We start from the raw sequence: 20629 nt of genomic DNA on the forward strand, positions 1-20629 counted from the left end.
GTTTTCCCAATTCCTAGCTTTAGAAGAGGTTCATTAGACTCATTTGGGGAATGATCTACTTAGAACATTTTGTATTTTATTATTTGGAGGAAATTAACTTCTAGAAATATTACTCAAATTCTTATAACATTCTAGGAAAAACTATTTTCTCTAAGATTCTTCTAATATATAACCTGTATACTAAAATTGTCTTTACGGTATTTGCAAAAGCTTATTTTTAAAATTAATTTAGATTTGAATACCTAAATAATACCCCAAAAAGGGAATTCTCAGTATATATAACATCATTACCTAAAACCTGAAAACTTTATTCTAAATATATCCCAGTTCATGTTTCCTATGGTACTTGCTTCTCTAAAGAACATTAACTAGAATTTATAAAGTAATATGGACATTCTTCATTAAGTTAAGTGCCTACTTTAAAAACTGGACATCTCAGTAAACATTAATTTTATCTAAATTGTCTTTGGATTTTAAATGATTTTTCCAACATCTACATAAAAATTTATACTTATTGCCCTGGCCAGTTTTGCCCAATGGTTAGAGCATCAGCCCACGAACCCAAGGGTCGTGGGTTCGATTCCTGATCAAGGGCAGGGAACCTTGGTTGCAGGTTCCCCACACTGGTTCTGGCACATGCGGGAGGCAACCAATTGATGTGAGAGTGTGTCTCTCTCACATCAATGTTTCTCTCTCTCCTCCTCCCCCGCTTCCTCCCTCTCACTCTCTAAAAATCGATGGAGAATTAAAAAAAAAAATTACATTTATTTGTTATAGAAGTAGTTTCTAAAAAGCAAATGTAGTTAATGTCCTGAAGAGCTGGGAAGTCATACATTTTAGAAGTTTATATACAACAAACATACATGTAACAAGTAAAACATTTAATGAATTAGCACAACCCCACCAACACAATGTTTGCTACTATATTTAAAAACATTTATTTAAAATATGTCAATCTCCTTCCAAAAGACAGAAGACATACGAAGTCATTATGAGGTATATGGTAACAACAACAATCCTAAATGCAAAGGACCATCAGTTGCCTAAATATAAAACTGAACTTTGGCAAAGATATGAGTGTTAACACAGAATAATACAGCCATTAAGGAAATCCTTAAGTTTATACCATTTCTACAGTATTATGGCCTTGTCCCCCAATCACTCTTCCCTTTCAAAGGGTGAGTTATAACCCTGTCCCAGATGACTCAGAATTTTAAATATGCGGTCTGCTGATTAACATTTCTTTTCTCAAACCTCAATACTACAGCTATACAAATTACACTTTTAAAATATTTGAAACAGATATTGAATTTATTGGTCGGCTATGAGTAGGAAAATACATCGGTAAAGAAAAGAGACCCTGTATATAAATATAATACTAGCTAGTTACAATTTGACCAAGTAGGTTCCACTGAAAAGAACAGTAAAAGCCCTTGTTATCTCCGGTCCATAGGTACATATTCAGTTTCCCATTACCCTTATCAAAGAGCTGCCTAGGCAAATGCGACATTCTTTGAGCTTAGTGCAGATAATGTGCTGGGTCTTGTTACATGAATGGTAAACAAAAGTTAGCCCAGTGCATCACACAATATAATGTACTGTGAATAAAAAGTAGATACTCTATTTTAGATACGACTTCAACATACCGGTTATTAAAATTTATGTAACCAAAGAGAAGAGCAAAATGAACATCTTGAAATACTGTTTACGAATGGGGGAGAAATACTTGCTAAAAGTGTTCTTTGAATTATCTGCATCATTTGTTCTGGGCATTCTGACTGGTTCATTAAAAGAACAAACTGCTTTAATTCTTTTGCCTAGGTTGGCTTTATTTTTATATGACATGACCCCCAAACCTTAAAAATCACTATGAAAACAAATCTTATGACTTTAAACAGTAAAAAATGGAATACTAAAACTGGAATTTATCATCGAAAACCTGCATATTAGAAGAGCTCTGAAATTTTAATTTCAACATTTAGAAGTGCATTCCACCCTATTAATAATGTCCCTAGGTTTCAAAGTGCTAACTCAAAATAAGTTTTCCTGGCTGTCACTAAATCAGGTAAAAATAAAAGCACATTTCTTGGAGATGTTCCTTGACTATCTTCTTCTAGGATGATTAAAGTTGCAACCAACATTTTATATCTACAACTTTAGTTTAAATTATGTCATAAATTAATTTTAATGAACATAATTTAAATTCTCAAAGCATAAATAATTACCACTAATACGGCAAACTGTACTTCAAGAGATTTACAACAAGGAATTGAGTGCCTCCAAGTTTCTGACCATTAAAACAGAAAACACAGCCCAAGTTTTCTGTAAAACATTCATACGATGGATTTATCCAGCAAGAACAATGAAATTACATTATGGCAACACCACATTAAATGTATTTGTTGCAGAATTTCTGGGGAAAAAAAATCTAGACTGTGAAAACATACTCGTTTTTTATTGCATTTTAGGGAGTATGGATTATTGAAAATTACTCAGGACACAAATATTTAAAACACAAAACCTTGCTTAATAAAAGTATCACAGTCTATTTTGGTGTGACCGTTGATTCCCTACAGATCCAAAATATTTTTCTTTTAAAGGTTATAGTTGTAAACCTACACTCTTGGATCAATTCATCACTATCTGAATAAGGTGGAGAAGCTGTTCAAACTGACCCCACAGAATGCAGTCTGCCTAAAAGAGGCAAGAACAAATATTTTCAAGACATAACAGGCCATTGTATCTTACTATCCTGTCCCCCCAATTTAAATATATCATAGACAATAACATACAGATGAAAACATTTTCTGTAAAGCTCAAACCCTTAGCATCTAACAAGTGCACTCTAGTTCCAGCATCTATGGAAAGAACACATCCTCCATTAACAAATACAAACTGAGTAAGTGCTGCTCTCCTCCCCGTTCCATAAAGCTCTCTGGACCTGTTATTACACAATGCAGATCAGAGGAAAAGCAGTATCCTTTGTTTCATCAGTCCAACCAGATCCAGCTTGCCTTTGCTGGGAATTGTCATGATGCACATTACCAACACAGTGTTTAGGAAAAATGAGTAAACACACCTTTATTCACACTTTACAAAAAAATAAAACAAAAAACCCCATAAAAAGTTATGCATTGGTTCTACATCAATAACACCAATTTCTCAATGTATTCATTATAAACTGGACGTGTTTGGTGTCAGCACAACTTAAACAAAAAGAAAAAAGAAAAAAAAAATCCATCACAACAAAATCTTTAAAAAACCTCAAAGGAGAAACCAGGTCCCAGACAAAGATTCAAGATCAACAGCTTTTGGAGAATTTTTTTTAAAAAGAAAAAAAATATTTATTTAAACAGTATGTAAATTTTATTTTCTCTTAAAAACAGAATGAGCACATTTAAGTGCTGAACATTTTTCATAAAATTTTAAGTCATTATCCAAAATGACTTATTCTCTGTGTAAAAATTGTTAATTATCATTCAACATTTTTTCCCCCTAATGCTCACATGGGTGTCCTTTTCCTCCCTTGCCTGCAGCTGAAACAAAAGCAGTTAGACCAAGTTTCCTCTGAAATCATTTAATTTTTGAGGTGATAATAAATGAATGAGACCAGAATATATATGAGTTAATTTTGCAAAGTTAAAGCTGGCTCTAATCTCTAATCAGTACTAACGGCACTATGGGCAAAATACACAGAGTACAATATAACTTTTATCTTGGTTGCCATATTAAAATAACTTAGTCACTTCAAAAATGATCTGAAGAATTGTCTTAAGGACCTGCTTTGAAAATACATCTTATTTATACTGCTTCATAAACTGAAAATTACTTAAAAAAAAAAAAAAAAAGGAATGATTTTTTTAAAGAAAAACATGGAGACTAAGGAATACATGGAAAACAAAAAGACTTCACATGATAGTAGTATTCTGGGTGACAGCACTGTGCTATGACACCAAGAAGCAGTGCTTGGGTCTGGTGAGCAAAGACCCAGAGATTCACCCTATGTTCTAAAATGTGATAATTCAATGCTTCACAATGGAAAAAAAGTCACAGCTCATACAAAAGCATTTCCATAAAATCCTCACAAATGTTCAACAGTATTTAAAAACTATAAAAGAAGATGCACAGATTTTCTCTGCATGCACAGGCAGTGGTTGGTGAGAACAATTTAGGCAGGCACAGTGGAGATAGGAGGTGTCTCAAAAAGGAGTTAAAAAGCTGTACCGAAGCAGCTGTAATTTTTTAACTTAAAAAAAGTTAAAGATTTAAAAATACCAGAATGTACACATATCGACCATTACATTCAGTCCATAAATGCCTACAGATCATCACTGCTCAGCTTATCTGTCCTGGTAGGTAGAAAGTTTTTGTAAAAACCCAGAATTCACAAATAAGGTTACTTCTGGTCCGAAAAAATGTCCTAAGCTTTAAACAGGTTTAAAGAGCAATGTTCTCCATTTAATAACAAAGTAGTACAAAACGGCCAAGAAAACCCTACCAGTGCAAGTCATCAGCAGAGAAAGTCTGTTCCAACTTCTTTTACAAGCTGGCCTTCGTCACACATGAAACAGGTAAAAAACCAAACAAACTTAGCCTTAATTTACAATACAATCATTTCCAAATCTGATTTTTAGTACAAAATTTCATAAATCAGGTCTTTTGTGGATCATATACAATCATAAAGGCTAAATTTAAATTCTGTATTTTACAAATATGTCTGAAAAAGGAGGGAGTAAAGTATGGGAGAATGGTCTCTGGATGTTATTACTGGCCTCAAAAAAGTAGTACTACAGGTTTCTGTGCAAAGAGAATATGCTGTTCAAACATTTTCCTATTTCAAGGCATGAAAATATTATATAGGACAGAAGAAACAGGAAAATTACTTGTAACAAATTAAAGATAGGTGCAAACACACCAATCCCTGTCCAACAGTACATAAAGCATATTGGGCTCAGAATGTGTCTGTTGCTAGCACCTGGCTTTCACACTGCATCCTTACCAAATAATCAGACTGAAAACTCCAATCATCACTAAGAAAAGAAAATTCCTAGTGGCCATACCTCACTCCCCTATATTCAGATTTTTTATAAGTTTACAAGTGAAATTGAGGTCGTCTTCTGAAGGTACTTGACTACCTCCTGCCAGGAAGGTGAATGCCGTTAACTTGAGGCAGGAAAGGCAGTAAGAGCTCCAGTTGTGCAAAAAGTGAGAAGTGGTCGGAGGGGATAAGCGGGTGTGGGCAGCCGCTGATATTATTCTCAACTAGCCAATGGTGGTCCAGAGGTCCCAGGATGCCTAATGTGTTGAGCTGAGGCTTAGAATAGAAGATGTAGTCAATTATACCCTGAAAATCAGAAGGAAATAAAAAAGACAAGATCCCACATAAGATAACACTGAAATACTGAAAGCTCTCAAGACATACCCTTACAGTCACGTTTGGTAAATAATTTTATTAGCGTGTGGGAAGAGGCAGTGCTACCTAAGCCAAATGGTCCCCAAATGTCAAATCTCTCAGAATGAAGACGCTGAGGCATAGCAATCATTCATTCTTCCTCCTATCTAGATCCTTTCAAAAGTTTTAACAAGACCTAAAGGATCTTTCATGATATGGCCTCTGTTTTTTCCCTCACTTAATCGCTGCCACTTTCCCTTGCTGACTATCCTTTTGCTATATTAGCCCTTTTGGGGAAGGGGGGTGAACATTCTTTGCATGTGCTGCTCTCTTTCCTGCCCCAGGGCTTTCACACATGCTGTACCCCCTGCCAGGATCACTTTCTTCTACTTGTCATCTGGTTAATTCCTTCTCAACCTTCATGTGTCAAGCTCAATCACTTTCCAAAGACCTTTGTCATCCACTTAATACCTCCCACCACTCCTGATTCTCTTCCCTTGTTAATGTGCATCCCACTACATACTTATTTATGTGGTTTAGACAGGGCTGTCCCTGCCCTGCATGTCCTCAGCAGCACCAGGCACACAGCTAAGCACCTCTTGGTTGGCCCTGTCCTCCCCGTAACTTCACATGCTCCTCTACATGTTCTTGGCCAAAAGTGTTTAAGCACATTTGAAGGTCTCCTTCCTATCTCTACAACATTACCAGGAACAAAAATAAAAAAACCCCACACCTTAATCTCTCCCACTTTTCCGCTGTCATCCTCACCTCTTCTTCAATCAATCTGTTTGAAATAAGAATCTGCAAATTGGTTTTTACTACCTCACAGTTACTCTCCACCTCCTGCACTCTAGTGTTTCTGCCCAGCTCTCCAGGGAAACAACTCTCATCAACATTTTTCTGAAGCTTACCCCTCACTCCTCTATCCTAGAAAGGCCGTATTTCCTTGGCAGTTAAGCTCCTACAGTCCTGGTCCCCCCCCTCTCGTTTTTGACATTTACATATCAGTTTTCCCCAGAGTCTACTCCAGCCTCTCTTCAACTCAACACACTCATCTGTTACCAGGATTAAATCATTATCTATAGTACTAAGGATCCTCCAAAGTCAAATAAAAAACCATCATGGTGTTCAACAGTTCCTTTAAAGAGCCTTCCCCATCAAAATTAAGAACCAGTTAACACTAGTATTTGAACTCTAGTAGACAATCTAACCTGAACGATTCTTGTTCCATCAGGTTAGAAGTGTTAAACTAGGAATGAAGAAAGTAGAAATGCAAAAGGTGGCTAAAAAGGACAGCTGAACACAAGCCCTAAACAGCTGCTGATACTAATGAGGAGAATCACTAAGGAAAGGCTCCATACTGTAAGCTGTTAACTGTAAGGTATATAAATATATTCTAGCAAATTAAAAATGGCCAACAATAAACCAAATTTTAGCACTCAAGGAGTAGGTTTCAGTTTAATTAACACGAGAGATGGAACACCTCACCCCAACTGACACCAAATTATATACAGTAAGTCCTTAATTAACGGCTCAATCAGTTCTGCAACTTTAAGAGAAACAACATATAATGAAACCAATTTTACCATAGGCTAGTTGACATAAACAAAGTTAAACTCCCATGGCATCTCATCAACATTATAATGAAACGATGTTGGAAAAAAATGACATTATTTAAGGACCTGCTGTACTCTGGTACTGCAAATCCAGCTGTCAGTAGTGAGTCTATAAGAAACATAATTGCCCCCAAAAGGTGAGACAGTTAACTCAGGATTTACTATTATTATTTTATCTGATTTCTTACACTGGAAATGATTCTAAGTTATCTAGAATATTCCTGTCAACTAAAGATGGCCTACTCTGAACACATACTCACATTTTAAAGACTTGACAAATAATCAGATTCTCCTTTAGAAAATGGAGGTTTTATATGTTTATCAATTTCAAAACTCACCTTGAAATCAAACGTGTAATTTGTGTAAGGCATCAGGCCACTCTCATAGGCACTCTTTAACTTGAAACCGTGCGTGATCCTTCCATTGGTTGTCCCATTTTTCCCATTACAGCTGAAGTTTGTAAGACTTTCATTATATCTTAGTTCCTTAAAGTCTTTATGATTTGTTTCTACTCCACCAGTGCTCAAATATTCTACAACACCTAGAATGAAAATAAATGGACTTTTTTCAAGGTCAAGCCTAACATATGCTGTATAAAACATAACTAAAAAGATAATTGAATTGTAAGTACTTTTATACTATACTTTCTAAAATCTTCCCACTTTACAAAATGGTTTTTTACATTTGCCAGAACTTGTCTAAATCCATGTGTACATGGTTTTAATCATAGTATACTGAATATTTTATACTTTGTGTTACTGTTTCACATGAACGTATGTGTAGTCTCAACTACCTTTTTTAAATAGTGCACAATACAAAAGGCAAGGCTGGCACATAACATTTGTTAAACTAGTTTCCTGTTTTTTAAACCTCAGCCTGTTCCTATTTTTTAAAAAGAATCAACACCATAATCAACATCTTTGTATGTAGGTCTCTACTTATGCCAAATTATTTACTTGGTATAAAATACCAAGATTAGTATTCATTGTCCTACTATATATAGTGGCAACTATGGAAGAGAATACCTTCAGTTAGTTACAGAGCAAGTTCACTGTCTCTGGACACTATTTTCCCAATTTCCTAAGTACAAGATGGGCTATGCAAACATTTATTTTATTTTAATTTTTATTTATTTATTTTTTAAATATACCTTTATTGATTTCAGAGAGAGGGAAGGAGAGGGAGAGAGAGAGATAGAAACATCAATGATGAGAGAGTCATTGATCAGGCCCGCAACCAGGCATGTGCCCTGACTGGGAGTCGAACCCCGATCGCCTGGATCCTAGGTTGACGCTCAACCGCTGAGCCACGTGCGGCCGAGCTATTTTAGTTTTCATTTAATTAGTTAGCAAGGTTGGACATTTTCCCTTGTGTTTGCTATTAAAATACTGTGTTGGTTTTTTTATTGTTGACACTATTACAGACGTCTCCCATTTCCCCCCTTTTGTCTCCTTCCCCCTTATGCCCTCCTCCCCGCAGCCTTCATCACATTGGTGTCTGTGTGTATGGGCTATGCAAATATGTTCTTTGGCTAATCTCTTCCCGCCCTCCCCCCCCCTTCCCTCTGAGATCTACCAGTCAGTTTCCATGTACCCAAGCCTCTGGTCCTATTTTGTCTGTCAGTTTATTCATTAGATTCCACATATAAGTGAGGTCATGTGATACTTGTCTTTCTCTGACTGGCTAATCTCCCCTAGCATAATATTCTCCAGGTCCCTCCATGCTGCTGCAAAGGGTGTGAGATCCTTCTTTTTTTACAGCCACGTGGTATTCCATGGTGTAAATGTCCCACAGCTTTTTTATCCACTCATCTGATGGGAACTTGGGCTGTTTTTAGATCTTAGCTATTGTAAATTGCACTGCTATGGATATAGGGGTGCATATATTCTTTCTGACTGGTGTTTTGAGATTTTTAGAATATATTCCCAGAAGTGGGATTGCTGGGTCAAAAGGCAATTCCAATTTTAATTTTTTGAGGAAACCCCATACTGTTTTCCATAGTGGCTGCACCTGTCTGCATTCCCACCAGCAGTGTACCAGGGTTCCCCTTTCTCCACACCCTCGCCAGCACTTGCTGTTGATTTATTGATGGCAGCCATTCTGACAGGTGTGAGGTGATACCTCATTGTGGTTTTAATTTGCATCTCTCTGATGACTAGTGACCTTGAGCATTTTTTCATATGTCTCTCAGCCATATGTATGTCCTCTTTGGAGAAGTGTCTATTCAGGTCCTTTGCCCATTTTTTAATTAGAAAAATATGGGTTTTTAAATCTGTATGATTTGACAAGTCTCTCTTTGACCCTAGGATACTCTGTAGCTAAACAGAGGGTGGGAAGCACGTAGAGAAATTGCCAGGAAATAATCCTCAACTGCTTCGGTCCCATCCCCAGATAGCTTGATGAGACAGACTAAATAATTATGAATCTTAGATACCTTTATTTTCCCTGAAAACAAATTTTAATGTAGTTTCTATCTTATTAATGGCTCTCATCTATCTGATGGCAGTGATGTGCTACTGAATTTTACCATTCCAAACATGTGCACACTGTGTTCATGTGCATGCATGATATTAAAGAGTATGAACAAGGAGGTGAAATATAAAAAAGAGGAAATACAGTGGAATTTTGGTTCTTGAACTTAATTCATTCTGGAAGGCTGTTGGAGAAGTGATTTGTTTGAAAACCCAAACATTTTTTCTCATTAAAAATAATGTAAATTGAATTAATCTGTTCTAGACCTCCAAACGATTCCGTTTCAACCTTTCTTACATATGGTACATGTCTAATGTACTGTTTAACCTATAAATAAACATTTCTTTTCTTAAATTTATCAAACCATGCCCTACTAGCCTTAAAGGAATCACTTTCAGAACACATTCCAGGGGGGTCTTTCAGGTCAGCATGCAGCATCCTCGCTTGTTCATATAGCACTGTCTCTGAAAACCTGTCACCAACTAACTGCTTTTTGGTTTACCCAAATCAACAGTTTTTCTACCTCTACAACTGCCTGTGATCACTGTTTTTTTCACACCCTTAGCAGCATTAGCACTCTTGATGGCCTCTTTATGTTTCAAAATTGTGCTAACCATTGATTCTGTCAGCAACAAAAGCATTGTCTCCTTTGTTGCCTGAGAGACCCTTTCTGTCCTGCTGAGGTATCAGAATGAATGGGTTGTCTGGTCGAAAACTAGAAGTTTTTGGTTTGACAAACGGAGACATTTTTCTGTGAACTACTTGGTTGAGAACCGAACTGCTGGAGAAGGAAGACGTTCCTGTGTAAATGAAGGATTTCAATATCCACCTGGGTGGATTTTTCTGATCAAGCCCATCAAAGCTTGAGATCCTGTAATATATGGTCAGTTTTAACTGGATCATATTACATGATGGAATCCCAAAGAGGCAGTCTGGATTATATACAGGGGTGGACAACAGTTGGTTTACAGTTGTGAGTACACAACACAGTTTATTCTTGTATTACTTATTAATTATTGTATTATTCTCCATACAAACAACTGTAAATCGACTTTTGCCAAACCCTGTATAATAACCTGGGGAGAATGAAACATAATTTGTATGTTCTTTAATGAGTTATTTCAAGTTATTACGTATATGTTTATCAAAGACGATTAATGTCCTTCCTCCTGAGGTTTTCATAATACTATTTCATTTTCAAAATCGTTCCCCTACTCCACACAAAAAAATGTGAAACCTGATTCACAGCTGCCACTACAAACTGAATTTGTTTTCACTAAATTTGGAATTATCAGAAACAATGCATTACAAAAACATTTTAGGTCAAAAAGCATTCACAGACTAACATTCTTTTCTTACCAGAGTCTGGCAAAGAATTAAGATCTGCACACAACACCAGTGGAATATTTCCAAATTCTCCCAATACACTGGAGTGGAGGCTTCGTGAGGCTTTATCAATAATGTTCTTCACTTCTGAGAGAAACATCATCGTTTGGACTAACTTCACATCAGAGTATTCAGGGTCCCAATGCATATGAGCATTAGCCACAAGAATAAGTTGTTTTTCTGTTCCAAGATGTGGCTTTCCAGCTGTATTAGATAAAAAGAAAATAGACAAAACCTATCTATCAGCCCACATATTCTTACAGAGTCTGAAAAGCCAAGTAGTATCTCAGAGTCTTAGGAATAAAAAAGACTCGAAAATTTACCTAGCAATATCCCACCTAATGACTTAATCTACCCTACAACAAACTTGAGAAATAGACATTTAAACCTCAGGTTGTGTACTTCTAGCACAGGGTATTCATTACTTGATCAAAGACAGCCCATTCTATTTGGAAAAGCTTGGGTTTTAAATAGCTGTGTGTCCTCGAAACTTCTGGTCTTAATTCAGATGTACTAAATTGAGCCTCGCAAAATTAAATCTACCCTCCTTTCCTTAGCTGTATTTAAGATGCTCACTAAGTTCCATCCTTCATCTTCTCTATCCTTCAGGTTAAACATCCCCAATTCCAACTGTTCCTATGACAGAAATTTCAGTTATCAGCATGACGGCCACTCTAAATAACACTTTTTAATTTGAAATAAGTGGCTGATTTTTCAAAAACTCGAAACCTTTAAAATAATGATTACAAGTGGGTCAGGAAGAGAAGTTAGCTTACAGAAATCCTTGCTGCCAAGAAATTATAGAAGTTCATGGAGTTCTGAGCAGTTATTTTAACTAATTATTACTTCAACCTTTCTTTTCTGTGAAAAATTCTTGGGAGCTTTATGCCTTTCAAGGTTTGGAACACTTTTCTTGGCAATACTTTCTCAAATTAAGCTTTTCAGTAGAGAAAACGAGATATGGTATTTTAGAAATGATTTAAGTTCTCACTGAGTTTCTTCAGGTGTTAGACAATCTATTATTACATAGCAAATTCTTTTTTCCTATTAAATTTTGGAGGTCAATTTTACAGGAAGTGAAAAGGTCACTCACATGACATTTCAATCAATTCCTTTCGAAGTTCTAGTAGTACTGCAACTCCAATGTTATCTTTTGTCATGACTCTGTTCAGCATAGCTTCAGACCCTTCTGAATTTGCCATTGCTAGCTGATTAAATTCAACAGTGTGTTTCTGAACCAAAGTAAATCTAAAACAAAAACAAACACACACACACACACACACATAAAATTGGGAATACCGGGATATTAGCTTTGTAGGAAATGCTGTTTTCCCAAACTTCCTTAACAGATATGATGGCATGTAAATCACATTATGGAAAATCTTCCACATTTAACACCAAACTTCCCACACCCATTTAAAGTTGTTCTCAGTCTGTTACTGATACAAATAACACCCTTATTTCAACTTTTATAACTTAAGATAATGTAGTCATCTTCTGTTTAGGTTTTGTGTTGGAATATTCCATCTTGTAATTTTAAAATAGTCTTTTCCAAAGTATGGGTTTAAGAATCCCACTACCATCCTGGAGGGAATGTTAATTACAAGGTGTTTCAATTAACAATTGGAGTTAAACCCTACTAAACACCTGAAGAAACAGCAGCACTTTCAACACGTCTCCAAAACAAGATTATTTCTGATGATTCAAAATAAAACAAAACCCTCTAGGTCAAAACTATTGTTTTCTTAAGTAATAACAGAATTCCCCATTCTCTCTTTTGCAAACTAATTTTCATACTCTTGGTCCCCACCCTGCAAACAAAGAAAATTTTCTTTTTAAAAATTAAGATGACTTACTTTTCTGTCTTGAAGAATATTGCACAGCCATCAACATGCTTTCTTTCTTGTTCTGACATTGTCCTAGCTCTAGATTTAGGACTAAAAAATCCATTATAACCACGTTCTTTCAGTTCTACCAGAAAAAAACTGTAATACTGTTCTGTTTCAACCTCCTGAAAAATTGTAAATAGCAAAGTTATTTCATAAGATAAAATTAGTCATGTGCACTTACTTTATAAATACACAGTTTTTAAAATCATTTCAAAAGACTGATCCTGCAGAATAAAAATGCAGTATCTTTTCAATATTGTTTATCTGGAACCGACCAGAACACCTACTTGTCCTTTGACAGATACCAGTGGACAAGGTCAACTTTTTGTTGTTCAGGAGTAAAGACTAGAAAAACATACATCTCTATGCATGTATATTTCCTTGTATTTTAGAACTGATGTGAAACAAGAATCAAAGGAGAAACTTCATAGATATTAATTTCAGGCCACAGGGAGAAAGTGATGCCCAAGGTCATTTAAGTTATGGAAAGATGAACTGAGGACCCAAAGTTATTGTGCAACCAGGTTTAATGCTCTTTCCACTATGTCCTAATCATTCTATTATCACTTGATGGTAAAACAAAATCATGTCTTGACAATGTCACAATTTCAGTAACACTGCCACCCTATTAAAAACTAATGTGCGGGGGGGGGGGGGGGGGGGTTTACAAAGGGAAAGTGGGTATTTAAGCTGTTAGAGCTAATCCTTAAAACCCAGCTTAACCCATTTGCTTAATTTGGCAGCACAGTGCTGCAGAATAAAGCAGGCAGTGAACTCTCCCAGGATTCACTAAAAACAGAAAAAGGCACTATATAAAGAATTACTAAAGGTGGGACTTCAAATGTGTCAGTATAACGCATTCCCAGGTTGCTCCTTGCTTTATTAAAACACACTGTATGCGGGAAACGTATTTATACGTTTTACGTTGACTGGTAGTAGAGCGAGCGATAAAAACTACCCGCAAACAATGTGTTAATATTGGGGCATTTGTGCAATTTAAACAAATACTCTTCTGATGACTTACCTGAAGACTTATGATGTCAGCATTGCAGCTCAAGATTTCTTGAATAATGGCCTTTTTCCTGTAATCCCAATTTAGTGCCCATGATGGGCAGTAGCCATATAACTGCCGGGTCGCATATTTATCACAAAGAACGTTATAGCACATGACAGAAAACAAGGCTGTAGGAAAGATAATTTTACTTATTCAACATGTGGCAGAAAAAAAGAACACAACTGTTTTCAATAGCCTTCACTTAAATGCTAAGTTTGCTTTTATTCATTCAATATATTCACTGACAAGGCACTATATGCCAGACACAGTGGATATAAATAAATTCGAATAATGAGGAAGGACAGATACATGAACAAATTATGAAACGATGTGTTACCTGCCACAGAGGTATGCACAAAAGGTTTGGGAGCTAATACTAAGATTTTGAGCCTTTGGTATCTAAGATCAGAGCTCCTCATTTCTGTGCTCGTTCCACCACTTCATCAACTGTTAATGTACAATGTGGAAATTTGACAGGTATTTTCCTTAACAGACACATCTAGTTTTCTTCTATAGAGCAATGATTATTTATCCACACAAAGGAAAGGGTTATTGTAGACCAAATCTTGTTACACCTACTACACAAGTTTCCAAACTATTTTCATACAATTTAAGTTAAAAGGAGATTAGAAGTCATTAGTTCAATTTCTCTTTCAAGTAAGTATTTTGGCTGCCTTACAATTTTGTAGAATCAAATACATTTGGAACATACTAGGGTTTAGAAACTTCCAATATAAAAATATTTTTGTATATTTATTATAACTGAATTTGATCAATACTTTATAGTAGGATTTCTTAACACCTTGCTGACTGGCTATTTTGAGCCAGAACTCGCCCCTGTGGCCAGCTACTTTGGTGAGCAACGTGTTTAAAATTACTTAGCCTAGCCAGCGTGGCTCAGTGGTTGAGCACTGGCCTATGATCCATGAGATCATGGTTTGATTCCCGGTGAGGCACATGCCCAGGTTGTGGGCTCCATCCCCAGTAGGGGGAGTGCAGGAGGCAGCCAATCAATGACTCTCATTATTGATGTTTCTCTCTCCCTCTCCCTTTCTCTCTGAAACCAATAAAGATTTTAAAAAATTACTTAAATTAATGTAAGTGCAGACACGAGTTATCTCGTGACTGGTCAGCAACGTTCGGATATGAAAATGTGTACACCCGAGACTGGTCAGCAGGGTGTTTAACAGTAGCACTACTGACGTCGTGGGTAAATTCTGCATTGTGGGGACTGCGCTGTGCATTGTAGGATGCTTAGTAGCATCTCTGAGATGCCAGTAGCACTTCCCCAGTTGTGACAATAAAAAAATGCTTCCAGATATTGCCAAATGTCCCCTGGGGGATAAAATCACCTCTGGTTGAGCAGCACTGTTTTATAGCACACTTTCTACAGCACAGTAGAGAGGCCAGGTGAGCAAGAATTAAGTCTTTATTATTAACTCCCAAACCAGATCAACTATAAGCATTCTACTGTAACACTACCCATAATCTAAAGCATGCCAACAATACTGTTAGGTTTATAAATACCAAATAAAAATAAGAGTTAAAAAATAAGGCTACCAACCAGTTGGCCTTGTTCGGTCTGGTTCTTGTAACATAATCCAAGATCTTGGAGGTGGTTGTTCTGTTGAAACTAGTTGAATATTAAACACAAAATTAAGCAATATTCTTACACATCTTCCTAAAAAAAATGGTTTAAACAAATGACCACTTACTTCTTTTTGCAGTACCTGCCAAATTATCAAGCAAATAGTTAAGTAGCCTTTTTGTTCCATCTGGTTCCAGATAGAGGTTCAGTATATCCTGGGTAAGTGGATTTCCTGGAAATATTTTTAAAATAGGTAAAATAAAATCAAGACAAGTACTAAAATATTTCAAAGTTGAAAAGTATACCTAAATTATCAGATGATCTATAACAATGTATATAGTTACAGTTACTAGTAACATACGAAACTAGAGAAAATATTTTTCAGTTTTGACGTGAAGAGTAAAAATGATTTATACGATGTTCTACAGAGGTATCCAAAATTGATTATTAATGGATGATGCCAATATAGAAGATATCTCATAGTGCCAGGCCTCATCAACACTTTCATAATGAGCTGAAGCAAGTGAAAATGGATTGGGGATGAGTGGGGAGAAGGACTGGGCAAGAGAAAATAATAGTTAATAAATCAGAGAATCTAAATTTAAGAATACAACAAAGCTAACAAGAAAACTTCCTAAATAACAAATTAGTCTAGCCTCTAGATTTTTAAAAATTCTACTGAATAAAATAACAAGATGGGGCAGACTTGTTTTAAGATTGTCATCAAAGAAGGGGAAAAACCACCAGGCTGTGGGCTATCTATAAATTCAGTAACTGTTTCTTAAGTGCCAAAAATGAAAACAAAAGCAACGATTTACATCTATAAGAGTCTCAATCCTCTCAGAAGTACTTCTTAGGCACATATGAAATTGTACTGTTTTATTTTTTAATTATTTTTAAGTATGTCTTTATTGATTTCAGAGAGAGCAAGGGGGAGAGAGAGAGAGAGAAACATCAATGAGTCATTGATCAGCTGCCTCCTGCACGCTCCCTACTGGGGATCAAGCTTGTAACCCGGGCATGTGCCCTGACCAGGAATCGAACTGCAATCGCATGGATCCTAGGTTGATGCTCAACCGTTGAGCCATGTTGGCCGGGCGAGATTATACTGTTTTCAACAGCTCCTATCCACACCACACAAATGGTGTGTATTGTTCTGGATGCCACAGTTCCACTTAAAGACTAAGAAGTTCTATGGATTGAAGAAGGCAGCTAAAATGAGAAAAGATCTTAACCATGCTGAATGAAAAAAAAAAAAAGATATGGAATACAAGAATGATCACAGCCCAGAGAAAAAAAGGGTTTTTTCCCCCCTATTCTCTTATGAAAGACTAGATTCAAATGGCAACTTGAGGACCAAGGGATAGGATCTAATAGGAAAGCCAGCTCAGAATAGAGGAGGTTGGTAAACATTAGAACTATTTAAGATGAAATGCCTTACTCTGTGAGGTAGTAGAGTATCCTTTGTAACAGCTGACTTACATGGGTAAGAAGAACAGCTACGTTAGTTTACACAAAGATCTCTTAGTAATTTTAAGATTCTAGGATTCTAAGAATTACAAAGGTAAAAATGAGCTCCTATGAGAGCAGAGTATGTCTTGCAATGAAGACACGTTACAACAGTATCATTAGCTCATATGTGTACAGTTCTTGATAGTTAGCAAACCCCTGAAATTTTTATTTAGTCACAATCCTGAGACAGGTACAATCTTTACCTGAGAGTTACCAGAACCACTTATTAAAGATAGCTTGAGAAAATGGAGTCAACTAAAAACTTCTCAGTATCAGGTAAGCATCTCATTCTAACTACACCAAGAATAATGTTATCTTTTTACTACTTTCTAGTGCAAAAATATTTAAAGACCACTGACTACTTAAAACTTCTAAGATCTTTCTTTATAAATTAAAAACCATCCCCAAACACCATAAGTTATCTATATATGACTAATGCAGATGAAACCAAATGGCATATTTCCCCCAATGTCTGCTTGCTTTTTGGAATTCCTTTAAATGTAAAATTAATATGCTCTTCATTGCCTGGAAAAATAATACAGGGTGTCCCAAAAAAACGTAAACACAATGTACATTCTATTACATTTTGAAAATGAAATGTATTTTTATAAACACTGCCTTTATAATTATTCAAAGTGTGTATACATTTTTTGGACACCCCGTATAAAGGGATGTGCAAAAGTAGGTTACAGTTGTAATACAAATAAATAATACAATAATTAATAAATAATAATACAAGAATAAACTATTTCACATACTCACAACTGTAAACCTACTTTTTGCCCACCCATGTACACAGGGTAAAGAAGAAGAACAACAGAATTCTGAAATTAAAACATGATCTTGACGCAAGTAAGAGAAGTCACTTCTGGAAAGGAGTCATACTTTTCCCTATTCCTCCTATTAAGCACAACTAAAATTCCTCTACCTTATGCACGAACAAACATAAGACTCTGAAATGTGGTGAGAAGGCAGAATGGTAGAGACCCCGGACCTAAGGAACACTGTAGTGGTGAGTTCCCTGGGTTTCATGTTTGCCTCATATACCCCAGACATGGAGCTGAGGAAGCCAACAACATGGAAACACCAAGGGGCACAGAAAAAAATAACCCAACAAAAGCCAAAGGACTAGGAAAGAAAAGCCTAACAAGCCCAGCCGGCATGGTTCAGCGGTTGAGCATCAACCTATGATCAGGAGATGGAGGTTCGATCCCCAGCAGGTGGTGCGCAGGAGGCAGCCGATCAATGACTCTCATCACTGATGTTTCTCTCTCTCTCCTCCCTTCCTCTCTGAAATCAATCAATAAGCATACACACACACACACACATAAAAGAAACAGTCTAACAAGACAAAACTTTCAAATAACAGCAGCTCTGCTTCTGCTAAACACCAAAGAAACATACATGACACTATCTCTACCCAGGTCAAAGGCTAATAATAAGGGAGCCTAGGCTTCTACCCTTCTGAGAAAGTAAAGAGGTGCTCCAACATTCCTAGTGGGGTAGTGTCAGAGAAGGCCAAGTAGGCAGCCAGGACTTTTATCCTCTCTGGGCAGTAAGACTTCCTCCTCCATTCTGTGGTGTCAGTAGACACTAGGACGGGAGCCTCGAATTTCACCTCAACCCACAGTAATGAGGCGGCTCTCTACATCCCTTCTGGGAATGATGTCAGAGAAAGCAGAGGATAGTCAAGACTTTTACCATCACCCAGCAATAATGAGTAACATCAATGCAGTAACTATGGAAACCACATAGAAAGCCAAAATTGGTACCTCCACCCAGCTGAACTTCAAGAGAGGCTAAGGGGAATCTGAACTCCTACCTCCTTTAGCAGTAAGGAGATAGTGCCCCCAAGTTTCCCTGCTGGTGCAGTGTTACAGAAAGCCAGCAAAACTATAAGATTTAAATTAACACAACACAGTATGAATACGCCCAGTTTAAAGTGAAAAATCATTCATTATACTGAAAACCAGGAAGATTTCAAACTGAATGAAAAAAGACAGATAAAAGATTCCAACATTGAGATGACAAAAACTTTAGAACAATCTGATCAAAACATAGCAAGCATGATAAATATGTTTAAGTGAGCAATTACAAATATGCCTGAGATAAATGAAAAAGTAGAAAGACTCCACAAAGAAAATTTTGACAACAAAACATAAAAAACAAATGAAAATATTAAAATAAAAAATAGAAAAAAACCTCTCAGAGTCATGGAAGCAGAGGACAAAGTGCACACAGTTAAAAAAGTACTCAAAGAAATGATGGCTGAAAACTCCCCAAATACACTGCAACAGGGCAAACCCAAAGGAATCCATACCAAGCCACATCATAAACTTTTGAAAACTAAAGAACAAATAAGAAGTTTTGAAGACAGACTGAGAAAAAAGACACCTTACATGTAGGGGAAAAAACAATTTGAATAATAGCTGATTTATCATTACAAACTATGGTGGCCAGAAGAAAGTGGCACAATAATTTTCAAGTGCCGGGGAAAAAAAGAACTGTCGACCCAGAATCCTAGACCCAGTGAAAATATCCTTTAGGAATGAAGGAAAAATAAAGGCATTCTCAGATGACAAAAAACTAAGAGAATCTGTTGCCAGTAGACCTACCCTAAAGAAACCACTAATGGAAATTCTCTAAATAGAAAGGAAATGATAAAAGAAGGAACCTTGAAATATTAGAAAGAAAGGAAAAAGAATATAGTTAAAAAAGGGTATGGGGCTTTCTAAATTTTCTAAGTCATCTTTGGTAGTTAAAACTTTTTTTGTAACATTTGATTTGTTTCTAAATGTATGTAGAGAAAATAAGACAACTGTGTCATAAATAGTGGTAAAACAGGTCATAAAGAGAAGGTTTCTACACTTCACTCAAACTAGTAAAATATTAACACCAGCAGACTGTAATAAGTTGTATATATATAAAACAATACCTACAGCAACCACTAAAAAGATACACAAATAGATAATGCAAACACACTACTACAGACAAAACAAAATGGAAATGTAAAAGGATGTAAGTAATCCATGAGAAGGTAAAAAAGAGAAAACATGACCCAACTATATGCTGTCCACAAGAAACTTTTCAAATATAATAATGTAAGTGAATTGAAAGGAAAAAAAATGGAAAAAGATATAAATCATACAAATATTAATAAAAAAATGCAGAAGTGGCTACATTAACACCAAATAAAGTGGATTTCAGAGGAAGTAAAACTAGCAGAGACAGCATGCCATTAAGTAATGTTAAAAGGTCAAACCCCAAGAAGACATAGCAATTCTAGAAGTGTATTCACCAAACAATAGAACTGCAAAATATTTTAGGCAAAAACTAATAGAACTGAAAGGACAATAGAGAAATCTACGATTATAACTGGAGTTCTCATTAACCCTCTCTCAATAATTGATAGAACTAGACAAAAATAGTCCACAACACCATCAATCTAACAGACACTAGGTTAATATATAGGATCAAATCAAATTTAAAGAACATTCTGTCCAATAAGAGACAAATATTCTTATCTAGTGCCCAAGGGACAAACACTAGGATAGACCATATACCAAACTTCAACAAATTTAAAACACCTGGGCTATAAACCAAACCTCAACAAATTTAAAAGACGTGAAGTCATACAGAATGTATTCTTTAACCACAATAGAATCACATTAAAAATCAATAACCAAAAGACAATAAAAGAATCCGCAAACACTTTAAAAT

At 36.1% G+C, this 20629-nt stretch overlaps 1 protein-coding gene across 1 annotated transcript in view; it reads right to left on the reverse strand.

Annotated features, from left to right (window-relative positions):
• Positions 1-922: 922 nt before the first annotated feature.
• The window catches only part of CNOT6 (CCR4-NOT transcription complex subunit 6), a 65038-nt gene continuing 45331 nt past the window's right edge, over positions 923-20629 (reverse strand). The window contains exons 5-12 of the mRNA XM_081137114.1: positions 15525-15629; positions 15374-15442; positions 13780-13937; positions 12723-12877; positions 11960-12114; positions 10840-11070; positions 7347-7549; positions 923-5344 (exon numbers count right to left, since the gene is read on the reverse strand). Coding sequence (XP_080993240.1) covers positions 5132-5344; positions 7347-7549; positions 10840-11070; positions 11960-12114; positions 12723-12877; positions 13780-13937; positions 15374-15442; positions 15525-15629 — 1289 coding nt within the window. The 3' untranslated portion in view covers positions 923-5131. The remainder of the gene's footprint in view (positions 5345-7346; positions 7550-10839; positions 11071-11959; positions 12115-12722; positions 12878-13779; positions 13938-15373; positions 15443-15524; positions 15630-20629) is intronic.

Source organism: Miniopterus schreibersii (genome assembly GCF_964146895.1).
Source record: "Miniopterus schreibersii genome assembly, chromosome: 4".
Classification (NCBI taxonomy): domain Eukaryota; kingdom Metazoa; phylum Chordata; class Mammalia; order Chiroptera; family Miniopteridae; genus Miniopterus; species Miniopterus schreibersii.